We start from the raw sequence: 12,228 nt of genomic DNA on the forward strand, positions 1-12,228 counted from the left end.
ACATCTAACTGCAAGAAAAGAGGGAAAAATAATCAAATTATCCTCATGTTACATCTATTTATTCTGATGTATGACACTCTGATGTTACTATGTAATTGCAAACATAGCAGCTCTGAAGAACTAATGTTTTGTTTGACATCTCAGAAGGAATTTGTTTTGTAGCATTTCCTGGCTCTGTTTATTTTCACATTCTAAGTAATTTGAAAAATATTTCAAGTATGAAAAAACTTATACTGCACCCATGTGCCCAGTTCACAGGTTAGTGGAAATGCACTGCAAATAAGTTACATTGTCACCTGTAAGCAGATAGTTTATAAGAGAAGCAATATGTAAGTACCCACAATTTAATTTTTCAGCTCTCTTTATTTCACTGTTACCTTCTCAACAGTTTTCAATTTTAGCTCGAGCTGGCTGCATAGCTGATGTTTATATTTCTGCACTGTAGCTGTGTTTGACAGCCAATTGCTAGAGAAGAGCTTTCTATTTGCACTGCCAGCTTTACACATTATGTGGTTTTAGACAGTACTTACTTCCTTATGTTCAGACAGTGAAGGATGCTAAGCAGTAATCTTAAATTTAAAAAATTACCTACAAAAAAAGAGGTGTTTTAATGCTTTCAGGCCAGTTTTATTAAATATTATTAACAGAAGGCATTCTGCATGAATTTAAAATTCTTTTATTGAGCAGGAAGACAGGTTAAATATATTATTACTGGGACCCTCCTATTCATTTTGAGCAAAATATGAAAAGAAGCCAGGCTGATGAAAGCAGCTGAAAGCAGATTCTTGAAGGATTGTAAAATCAGGACAACTTAAATATGCTTAAATAAATAGAAATATCTTCTCACTTTTGACCAATCTGGCCTATTGTACTTTTTGTGCCTTGGCTGATCTAGGCTGCAGCTTGTCTAGTTTGACAGATTTTGTAAGCAGCCTTCAAATTACTGCTGTGGGTAGGTAGTGATTAACTTTTTTATTCCTCTTCTGCAATCCTAAGAGTATGTATTCTAAGATATTGCTTTGACATTCTCTTGAGAAAATCATTTGAACAACACAAAGAGGTCTTAGCACTCAAGTGCAGTGTACTCGGGGCCTGAGAATGAAGCCTAGCAAGTTATAATAAGCTTTTAAAGAGGAAAGGAAAAATAAAGCCCAAACATCACAGAAGGAAAGCTCAGGACATGGTGAATAAGATGATGATGATTGAAGGAACAACAGGGTACGATTTAGGGTGCAGGAAGTGTTGGACTGCTGGCTAGCACATTGAATGGGAAATGTCTATGGCTTATGGCTTTTTACAACCATCCCCATCTTTTTTGTCTGTATTGAGGAAGGAGCATCAAGTGAGACTCTGCTGGCAGTAGAATTGACAGTCAAAAGGGAACAGTCCCCTGAAGTTGTTCCTGGAGACTTCAGTCAGTCTTACAGCAGAAACGACAGCATAGTTTGTGTCCAAGGCTGACAAGCAGGAGGAGGGAGGAAATGGCTTTGCTGCTCTTTCACTGAGTTGGGAAAAGAATGACAAGTGCAGGAGGGAGGCACTCTTAATTATAATGCCTGAAGCACTGGAATTGTTAATGTAAGTGCTTGACCCCAAACAGTGGGAGATGACAGATACTTTTTTTCCCCCCATAAAGACACAAAAGAGGGAATATGTTTTACAAGACTAGAGCCGCATGCAATTTTTGAGGCTCTCTATGCCCAGCTTTCAGATCTCCTGTGGTGAGCCACAGTGCACTGCAGATGAAATAATAGAGAAGTAAATGAGATGGGAAAGGATTCCTCTTTGGCAGTGTGGCACAACTTCCTCCCGTGTTTCCAAGTGTCAGAAGCAGTCGGGTTAAAAAAAAATCTAGGCCTTCTTACAGGAGCGGTGTCTGCTGGAACATGGGGAAGGAACAGCAGCCTGGGTTCAGAAATAGTTCCATGGACTCCCAGCTGGGCAGAGAGCCAGCTACAAAAAGGTGCCAGCCATCTGAGGCCACTTGACACGGGACACTTGGGCGTTAAAGAGCTGAGGAGAGCAGGGGCTGAAGGCAGCAGTCCAAGCTGCGGTGGGACACGGGTCGTGTGTGGTGGTGCTGTTCTCAGGACAGAAGGGAGGACAGATGGTATTCCCAAATGGAAAGGGCCAAGGCCAGAACTAGGAAAACAGAAAGCTTTAGCTATCATCTGGCTTGACATAAGGATTCAGGAGCAGCAAGGTATATAAGAAATGCAGAGAGGAAAAATCAACCCGAGTGGGCGGTTTGGAATGAGGGAAGTGGGGTTGGAACAAACCTCCTTGTCTTTGTTGCCATCACAACTATGGAAGACTTGCTTGGGACCGTGGAGTTGGGGAAGACTTTGTATCTGGGGGCATGGGCACAGCAGTGAAACAACACCAGCAATACATAAATTACAAATCAGTATTGGGAGTAACTGGAGATAAATGTGTAAAGCTGGCCAGGAATGGCTCGAGTGGTCCTATGGTCTGGATGGTTTTTCCTAATATGAATCTTTGTGAGGCTGAATGCAGGTTTATCTCTTCCTTTGTTCCTCCCATCTGTAAAAACAAGTATAGCTGTATCTTTTTCTCCCAAGACATCACACGAAAATAGATATTAAATACTATTAATTCAGCCCGGTGAGGAAGGTGATACATCATACCTACAGAAAGGACCAATGGCACTGTGACCAGGAAGGACTTAGATCAAGATTCATTTTCTTGCATGAGCTGGTCATAATCAGTGAATCAGAGTAAAGAGAGTGTTCGATCCCAGTCTTGTCTCCAGTTTTCAAACAACAGCTCACTCCAGTGTACTATGAGATGATACCAAAAGGTAAGCAATGAAAAGCCGTTTGTGCACCGTTGCAGCGTGAATATAAACAGAGACAAAATTAGCAAATCAAATAGAATGAAAAAGCAGTAGCAAAGAATAAACAGAAACATAAAAGAAGCCATCTGGAATCAAAGATACTCAAATGACATGGTAGGAAACTGAGGCAGACAAAAGCAGAGATTACACTCTTAAATGAAAGCGTTAGGGGTATTATTGCTTTAATTCCCTTTGAATATGGTTATGAGAGTGTAGCTGAGAAGTGTGAGCAGTAATGTCTTCTGACAGTTACTCCAGAGGCTTCAAGTCACAGGATTCTGGGATCTTAAATGGAACCTTTGTCATCCATGGACATGTCTGTTTCCTTTCTGAAAGTGTTCCAAGTACTGACATTATGTCAAGTGCATCAAGTCTGTGCCCTAATTTGTCATTACCCTGAATAATAATGCGGAATATTTCTCCTCTTCCCCATTGTGCACTTATAATTCGCATTACTAAAGATGGGATCAGCCTATCCGTGGAGAAAATGACACATTCTATTAAACTGAAATTACATTCACTTTATTAATTCTGTGTTGTGTGCAAGTGAATCAAATCTATTTATAATAGTTTAATTATGAATGATTCTTTAAACCTTGGGTCAACAATAAACATGCTCGTTGTCCATGATGTGTCAGAGCACATCAACAACACACAGAAAAACCTTCTGTAACACTTAAGGATGTTCATAGTTTTAGGAAAAAAAAACAAAAAAAACAAGCCTGCAAAGCCACTTACAGAAAGAAACACGTGAAGAATAAGGTGCATTACAGTCTTTGAAAGCACTGACATATATATAAAAATGATTGTAAAAGTCACTAAAATCCTTCCATACTTTCACAGAATGAGCAAGAGCTTCTTGGAACCCAGCAGTTTCAGAAAAGAGTCATAAAAAGCTGAAAATTCCATCTCTAAGTTTGTTAAATGGGGTCTGCCTCATAAACAAGGAATTTTATTGCAAGCCACAGGTAAAAAATAGGAGAACATGAAGCATTAGGGTAGTGCTGGTGTGTTGTGTGTGTACCTGTGTAACAGCAGGTGAAAATCAGTGATGCACCCTTTAAAAAAAGATTCCAGATTTAGGAAGGAGAAGGATGATGCAAATTTTAAAATGAAGTTTTAAGGGCAGATGATTCCTTTTCCCTTGAAACAAGTACAGGGTAATTCCCTTGTAATTACATGAGGATGAATTAATTACTTTCTAACAAATTCAAATAAAATCTTGACTACATAATGCCACCTTCTCTTTTCTTAATTAAAAATGTCCAGGAGCATTTTCATAATATGTAGATTTCCCCCCCCACACACACCCCTTCATGTGACTTATCTCTACATTTATGCTTTTTTTACTAATACTAGGAAATTGGGATTACAAATCCTTCTTTTGATGATGCATCTGTTATGGGCTGGGCTTTGTCAAGTTGTGCATCAACACTGCACCCAGAGAGGACTGGAAGTGCTCAGTCCTCCTACAGAGGCCAGTCCACATCTTTGTGCTCATCCTGGGGATGGACCAGCCCCAAGTGCATTCTGTACTTTCCTGATGGTGAACACATGGCTTGAACGTGAAATTTGTTGTGCTGAGCAACCTGTTGTTTTGACTGCCATGGGTTTGCCAGGTAACACTGAGAGCAGGTGAGACAGTTTCCATCTGCAGAAGAGACTCATAAATCTGCTCAGAACTGCAAAAGAGCTTCACCAGCCTCGCTCGGAGCTCCTGCAGCCTCTGTCCATACAAAGCCTGTGGCTGCAAATATAGTTTTGAGCCAAGAAAACGTTGTTTTAAATATAACAATGAAATACAAAATGAACAAATAGCTATAGAATAGGAAAATTTCATAACAATACCACACTCTTGGCTTTGTGTTTTACTGTAGAGTGGTACTTTTGCATCCACAGAATCTAGAGGCTCTTTGAATAAGTTTCCTCTCTGCAGTTCCTCTGGTGTTGGTTGTAATGATGCATGTTTGTCATGTATGTACGTGGGAGACTCTAACTGTGTGTTATGGATTTGAATAGTGTGTTGGCAATACTTTTAGATGGTTATTAATGAAAATAACACCCTGTGTGTGCTGTTACTGTTAATCCTGGCTTCATTGATTACCATCTGTGTTATAGGATAGAATAGCAAAGGAATTAATGGTGATTAGAAACTGCTGTGGTCCGAGAGTTCGTTTGGAATGAAGTTAATTTTTTAGGAAAAAAAATGAACTATGCTGAGGATACATGGGAGCCATTAGTAGGACATTAATACAGGGCATCTGCATCACCATTAAAACTAGGAGAGGATCCAAACCCTTTCCTGTCGCCATAAATCCAGGCACGAATTGGGTGATGGGGTTGCATCTGCTGCTTTGAGGGAGAGAGGTGTTTGGATTTATAGTCCCACAGGCAGGGCAGTGGTGGAGCAAGAAGATTTCACTTCCTTTGAAGTCTAATAACCCAAATCTCACATAATGGAAGTGAGTTTGAAGGTGCTGTTTTCCAGTAAATACACTTGTCTGCTTGTTTTGGGGTGCTGTCTAGGAGCGGGACACAGGGGCTGGTAGAGAAGTTTTCTTTTTTTAAACAGAAATTCTTGTTGCATTCTCAATATTGCTCTGAAAAAGAAGAGGTCAGCCTTCAGGCACAGGTGTAACAAATAAAGCTATAGATGTGGAAAGCAGTTTCATATTTACATTTGTGAGGCTTTTTCAGCCGAAACCGATATTCATTTATCATATTCATTATGCCTCTCTATCATTCACCTCGACCCTATATAATTATGTGTTTAATGATCTTTAACCTGCCCATGAACACAGCTTGCTGAAGCTTGACAATTGCAGTAAATTATCATTCATGTCTGGTAGAAGAGAGGAAATATTACTTGGGAAAAAAAATACTGTGCTATCTGACTCAGAATTTAACTTCAGTTCTGTGATTTACCTTTTAAATAGATGGCGATATTTAATCCTAAATCTAAACAATAAAATTACTGTGAAAAACTGACTCTTCTATAGGTGATTTACTATAAAATTTAGAAATTAATGTGTAAGAACTTAAAAACCTAGGAAAGCTATCTTAATCTGTCAGTCTGGATGCTCATCATAGAAAGTACATATGACTTTAGTAAATGCCACATTTATGTCTTGTTTTTTATTAAAAAAAACAAAACCAAAAAAGTATTATCAGTTTTGCTACTATAAATCTTCTGGTAAAAAATACTGATCTTCTATTCATCGCTCGATTTCAACTTCAATATTATAAAATGCTCCTGTCTCTTCCCCTTTGTTTAATGTCTAGCCCTTCATTTTATGGTGTTTTAAATAGCAACATCAAATTCTTTCTTTTGATGCAACGAAATTTAACTTATTTTAGGAAACAATTAATAGTAATCATAGGCAACGTCTTTCATTTTAACTATTGGTATCTCAGTGGCACTGCAAAGGTTTTATAGCTCTGCATTAATATCCACCAGAACTGATTTATGAGCCATAACTGCTGTTGGATTTTATGGATAAAACCTGAGGTTATACTGACAGCCTCTCATACTTACTAGCAAATCGAAAATGGGAGAATCTTTGAGCATTCTCAGATATCTGTGTAGATATCTAGTTTATCCTGCCAGTGCCTTCTTAGAAATTCAGATTACAGTCTTTCAGTATGTGGCTGGGTGAGCTGAGCTGGGTGAACCTTTGCTGAGCTGTGCCTGTCCAGACAATGCTGTGATATTACATCACTGTAATCCAGCCATGAATATCCTGCCAAAACCTTCATGTGCAATTTTAATAGGATATAGATTTATTCAGGGATCAAACAGATGCTTAAATTATAAACAATCCATTTAAAACACAGATTCTGGATTGATCTTGACGGGCTCTGGGGTCATAAGAGTCATAAAGACAATAATATTAAAGGCAAAAAAGAGTTGTAATAACTTTCTGAACAGACAAAACTGTGGTACCAAGCAACAGGAGAGTTCTGTAACTGAGTAAATGATGCTGATTGTTCTCAAGCAGGAATTGACAGCAGGTGCAAAAAGAAAAACAGATTGAAGTTTTGGAAAAGGGGCTCATCTGTCACTTGACATCTCTGTGTACGTTCCTGTGCGTAGGTTAGAGTGAACTGGATGCAGTCACACATATTCACACCTCAGGTGCTTTTAAAAAGCTGCTCAAACAGTGGTGGTGCGATAAAATATTGCCCAGCAAAACACGGGGGATGAAGTTACACCTCGTGCAGTTGGTGGGAGTGGTGCTGTTACTGCAGAGCAGAGGATGCTCTGGTGGCCAGGATTTTGGGAATGCAATAAACCAGAGCAACGGGAAGATCAGCCCTGGCTGCTCTGGTCCACTGGGCTCGTTGCAGCAGTTCCAGATTCGAGTCTTCCGAGGCCTTGAGCAGCCGAGTTGCTGAGCGAGTGGGCTGCAGCTCTAACTGTGTGACCAGCTCTCTGCAGGGCTACTGGTGGGATGACATGAGACTCTCCTTGTGCCTTGGCTGTAGCTGCTCTTACAAGGCTTTTTTTTCCCTCACCTACTTTAATATCCTAATGCAAGTTCTTATATCAAATGATGATGCTGCCCAGCCCTGGCAACCACTGCTGTCAACTGAAGAGTAAAATGCATAACCAGCAACAATTTCTACTGAGCTATCTGACAAAACGAGCAAACAGGAACAAGTCTAGCAGTGGTTGTTATGTTGCAACCTAAACAGGCTGTATTTCCTTCAGAATAACTTTTGTGAGACAGAGATAAATAATAATAGATGCAAATTACATTTGCAATGTCGTGTTATTCACTTCTTATTGATCATGATGAGTGTGTTAGCCTTACTAGTAAACAGAATTTAAAACATTATTACTGTATATTTAAGTTATTTTCCTATATTTTGAATGTGTTGACACTAGTACATGTGGTCCACCAACTGACATGCTCACCTCACAACTTAAAAATTATTGGAGATAATCTGGTATTTATTACTTGGCTCTGAGCCTACCAAAAAAAATTAATGGAAGTTCTTTGTCTCCAGGCTTTTAATGAATTAAAAAAATTCAAAGTAAAGAAGAAAACCTTTCTTATACTGATTCAGATTATTATAATCCTGCCTTGTTTTTTTGAAAACGACATACAAATGAAATACAATTGTTTTTTCTACTGGGGCTTTTATGAGAATGGGAAGATGTGTGTAAGGGTTCTTCTTTCTTTTGAGCACCTACTTTGAGAATAAAGATCTTAGAATCTTTTAAATTCTGTTAACAGGTGAGTTAAGACACAGTTCCAAATTCCTGCCTGTTACAACATTCCATAGATGCCAGTGTTCAACCATTTTCAGTCACCTGGAAATAAGCTGAAAGTAACAACTAAAAATAAGAAGCTTGATTAAAGCATATATTATTGTTAACCCTTCACTCACCCTTTGATATAATAGGTTAAGGACATTTTGTACTTATTCATTTTGGCTGATAATGGTTCTGAAGGCATTTACATTTTAGAACAGGAATTTAAAATATATATATAACAGCTGCTTTTTAAATAGAAAGTCTAATTATGCCTATGATTGCATTCACTTTTGATTAGTATGCATACAAATCCCTGCTCTCCATGTGTATTCAAGCTGAGCTATGGATCACTGGTGCCAGGATTGAAGTACAAAGGAACAACTTGACAAGATGTATGATTAGCCCAAAGTAAAAAAAACAAACAACCCAACAAAAAACCTACAAAAATTCTGTGTGTACACTTTTTTGTCTCTAAAATAATTCTTTTCTCCCCTTTTAGTTACACACGGACCTGGACCCTGGCAGCAGCAAAATCAAGTATATTCTGTCAGGAGATGGAGCTGGAACAATCTTTGTGATCAACGACAAGACCGGGGACATTCACGCCATGAAGAGGCTGGACCGTGAGGAGAAGGCTGAGTACACTCTGACAGCCCAGGCAGTGGACAGGGACACAAACCAGCCCCTGGAGCCTCCCTCAGAATTCATCATTAAGGTCCAGGACATCAACGACAATCCCCCCGAGTTTGTGGATGGTCCATACCACGCCACGGTCCCAGAAATGTCTCTCGTAGGTAGGTGTGTCTGAACACCAGCAGCCTCTGATCGCCCCCATTCAATCCATGCCAGGGTGCCCTGGAGTTGCTGATGAGTAATAAGATATTTATTATGTTGTTAGCATTAATTTGCATGCTTTCAAATCTCCTCTTGGCCGAAGCTTTCATCTGCAGCACAACAGTAGAGTCCCTTAGTAGTAAGCAAATGACTAACAGCTGTATTAATGTGTCTGTCTTTGTCCAACAACACTTTAATGGGCTAAATTTATATTTCCCTTATGACGCTGTAGTTGAGAGTGTTGTTGTTGAGAAGGATTTATCAAGATTTGCTCCGGCATGACACTCTAATCCTATTGATATTTTGTTGATGTTTAATTATCTGTTTGTGTGTTTTCATACACTTGCAGTGTGTTGATACGAACTTATTTGTTTTCCTCTAAGTGCAACTGTAATCAGCAAAGACACTGAAATGAAAGATGCTGTGTCTGGGAATTGATGGTTAGACTCCAGAGTGGACTTAACCAATTAGCCATAGGATTTGCATGGATGATGGAAGGGGAAACAGAGAAAGCTGTGGAAAAAGATGGTGAAAAGGGAAATTAACTGTGTGAAAGCAGAAAAGAGAAAAGAGTAGAACATAATCTTCTTAATACGTTTTACTTATATTTATTCATTTTGTTGGATTAGTGTGAATCTATTTCCTCGTGGATTAATATATTAGAATTTTTTTTTGCATGCTTTACCCCTTGTTCTGTGTTTGCAAACGTATAAGTATGTAGTTAGAGAGGTAGATATTGATGTACCCAGGTCCTGACTCCCCACCTACACACATTGAGGCAGGTGATTTTTAGCTCTCGCTGAAGCAAAGAGGAAGCAAACCCATCAAACCAAAAGACTCAATTTAAGGGCAATATAAGAATTCAGCATAAGCAAAGACATCAAAATCTGGCCATGAAACACAGAGGAAATTCTAATATATTTTAGTGTTAGGTTGAGGATAATGTGCTTTTCAGTGATTTGTCTACATCTGTCAAAGCAAGGTAACTGAAGGAGTGCCAAGGCACTTTGTAAAATAAAGCAGCATCCTATCACAAAGTTCCAAAACCACCCTTCTGTCTTATTTAGCTAAAAAGAGGAGGGATGTGAGAAGCCAGACCCGTCCCCTCTCTCACAGCCAGCACAGTGAGTTGCAGAGTCATTTCAATGACAGGCATGGTGTGCTGACTACATGGTGATACCTGAGCCTTCATGTCTTTAATCGACCCTTCTCTAACACGTTTTCATATCTTGGTTGCATTGAATTGCTTGTTCTGAAGCTGATATGTGAATTTTCAAGCCTGCACGTCAGTTCTTTTACTAAAACATAGGCTTAATTTGATTAGTTACTTTTAATTATACAGCAGCACAAACATAATATGGCCCTGCTTTCAGAAGATATTTTTGCCAAGCTCTAGGTGAGAAAATGACTTATTAAATAAAATAAAATAGAGTAAAAGAAAATAAAGAAAAAAAAGCGGGGAGTGGGAGAAGGAGGAAGGAAAATTGAATGCTATTATTCTCCATATGAATGGTACTCTAGGAAAAAAGAAAATGAAGATATATGCAGACAAGAAAAGATGGTTTCTGATCACAAAGCCTACTATAAAAATAATTTATATCTGTGCATATGAGCAATATTTATAATCTGTAATAAAGACATGGCCCTCATCCAAGGAGTATTCACTGTAAAGAAGAGGAGGGGAAAAAAAAGCCAAAAACTTTGACAGGAAATTGGTCAGGGGATCAGATGAGTAAAAATCTAGGGAGTTGTTTAACTCGAGGTTTTAAAGGTGGTAAATGCAATGAGACCAGGAGAGTAAAAGAGAATAAAAGATGAAACATTAGCAAAAGAGAGGGAAAGTGAAACAATTGAGAAAAAAGTTAGGGTGAAAGAGGAGGGGAAAATGTAAAGAAAGGTCATGGGAGATGAATTATAAGATAAAACTTAATCTGGGAAAGCTATAAATAGCTAAAAGGGTTGGCTCCTGGAGGATAATATTTCATCTGTTTCCCTGGCATGTTGTGGGAAAGAGAAACAATTCTTCATTGAACTGCCTCTGAAATCACATAGTTCCACATTTTTATGTATTCTTAGGCTGCATGGCAGAGTTTTGTCCAACAGCAAGTTTGTTCTAACAACACAAATAGGGGTAGAAATTTGCAATAGATTATCTGAGAGGTCTGAGGTTAGCTACAGTAATAATACTGTAACTATGCAAGTTTTGCTCATTTATCCCTTATGATCCCTAGACCTTCCATGTGTTTTATGTGACTTTCCTAACTGTCAATGCTTTCAGGCTGTTTCTCTAAAGAAGCACAAACATACACTCCTGCTCTTTTGTTGAGAAACTAAACCCAAATCTCTGCTGTTGCTTCAGAACTCAGAGAATGTTTCCAGTTGCATTACATGGGTCATGAAAAATCTGTAAAATCTGTGCAGTACAGGCAGTGTCTTATTCTCTGATGGAACCAAGTTTCAAGGCTGGGAAGTGGAAGATGAGAGTGTTACTGTTGCTGCTACTATTTCCTTCTTCTTTCCTCTCTTGACCCACAGGTAGCAACACCAAGAGCTGTACTAAATGATTCTCTGTAAATTATTTTAACTTTCTTGAAGTTGTTTTAGTCCTCTTAAAATTACTTAACTCCTTCATGATGTTTATAAGAAAACTGTTTCCTTTCAGAGTTCAAGGAATTTTTATTATTTTTTCCCCCACCAAGAGCATTTCTCTTCCATTATCCACTTAATTCACCTTAAAGAGATCTCCACCCACTGCCAACTGCAGCCTTGGCATTTGTACCACACAGGCAGTGTTCTTATTCAGGATAAAACAAAGTTCTCTTAAACCTTTTCTTTCCTCAAAATGCTTATATCAATTCTGCTCTGAAACACAAGAGGAACTCATATGCTATATATATATATAGTACTTATGTAATGAGGATGCAGTACAAGGCATTTTATTTTTGGATGTCTGTGGAAAGCAATTTCTAACATACAGATGAAGGCAATAACCTTCCATTGTTCTGTGCCACAGAGCTGAGGCTCTAACACAATGCAGGTTTTCTGATAGTTATGTTAGATCTGGTCTTGTGTTCTTTGCTGGGAGAGGTGTATTGATGAAAGTCAGTGGTATTTTTGCATAAGTATGCAAAAGAACACGAGTGATACACTGTGGGGATGTGAAAACTGGGTTCAAACTGATGGAGAGTAGGTTTAGATTTGATATTAGGAAGAAATTCTTGTCTGTGAGGGTGGGGAGGCCCTGGCACAGGTTGCCCAGAGAAGCTGTGGCTGCCCC

The 12,228-nt window shown here is 38.8% G+C and overlaps 1 protein-coding gene across 3 annotated transcripts in view; it reads left to right on the top strand.

The window, feature by feature from the left end:
• CDH8 (cadherin 8) overlaps positions 1–12,228 on the top strand; it is a 156,419-nt gene that overhangs the window by 51,966 nt on the left and 92,225 nt on the right. For all 3 annotated transcript variants that reach the window (XM_017826949.1, XM_017826947.1, XM_017826948.1), the window contains one exon: positions 8,617–8,911. In XM_017826949.1, the coding sequence (XP_017682438.1) occupies positions 8,617–8,911 (295 nt within the window). The remainder of the gene's footprint in view (positions 1–8,616; positions 8,912–12,228) is intronic.

The sequence above is a fragment of the Lepidothrix coronata genome, unplaced genomic scaffold, assembly GCF_001604755.1.
Source record: "Lepidothrix coronata isolate B3197 unplaced genomic scaffold, Lepidothrix_coronata-1.0 Scaffold132, whole genome shotgun sequence".
Taxonomy (NCBI): domain Eukaryota; kingdom Metazoa; phylum Chordata; class Aves; order Passeriformes; family Pipridae; genus Lepidothrix; species Lepidothrix coronata.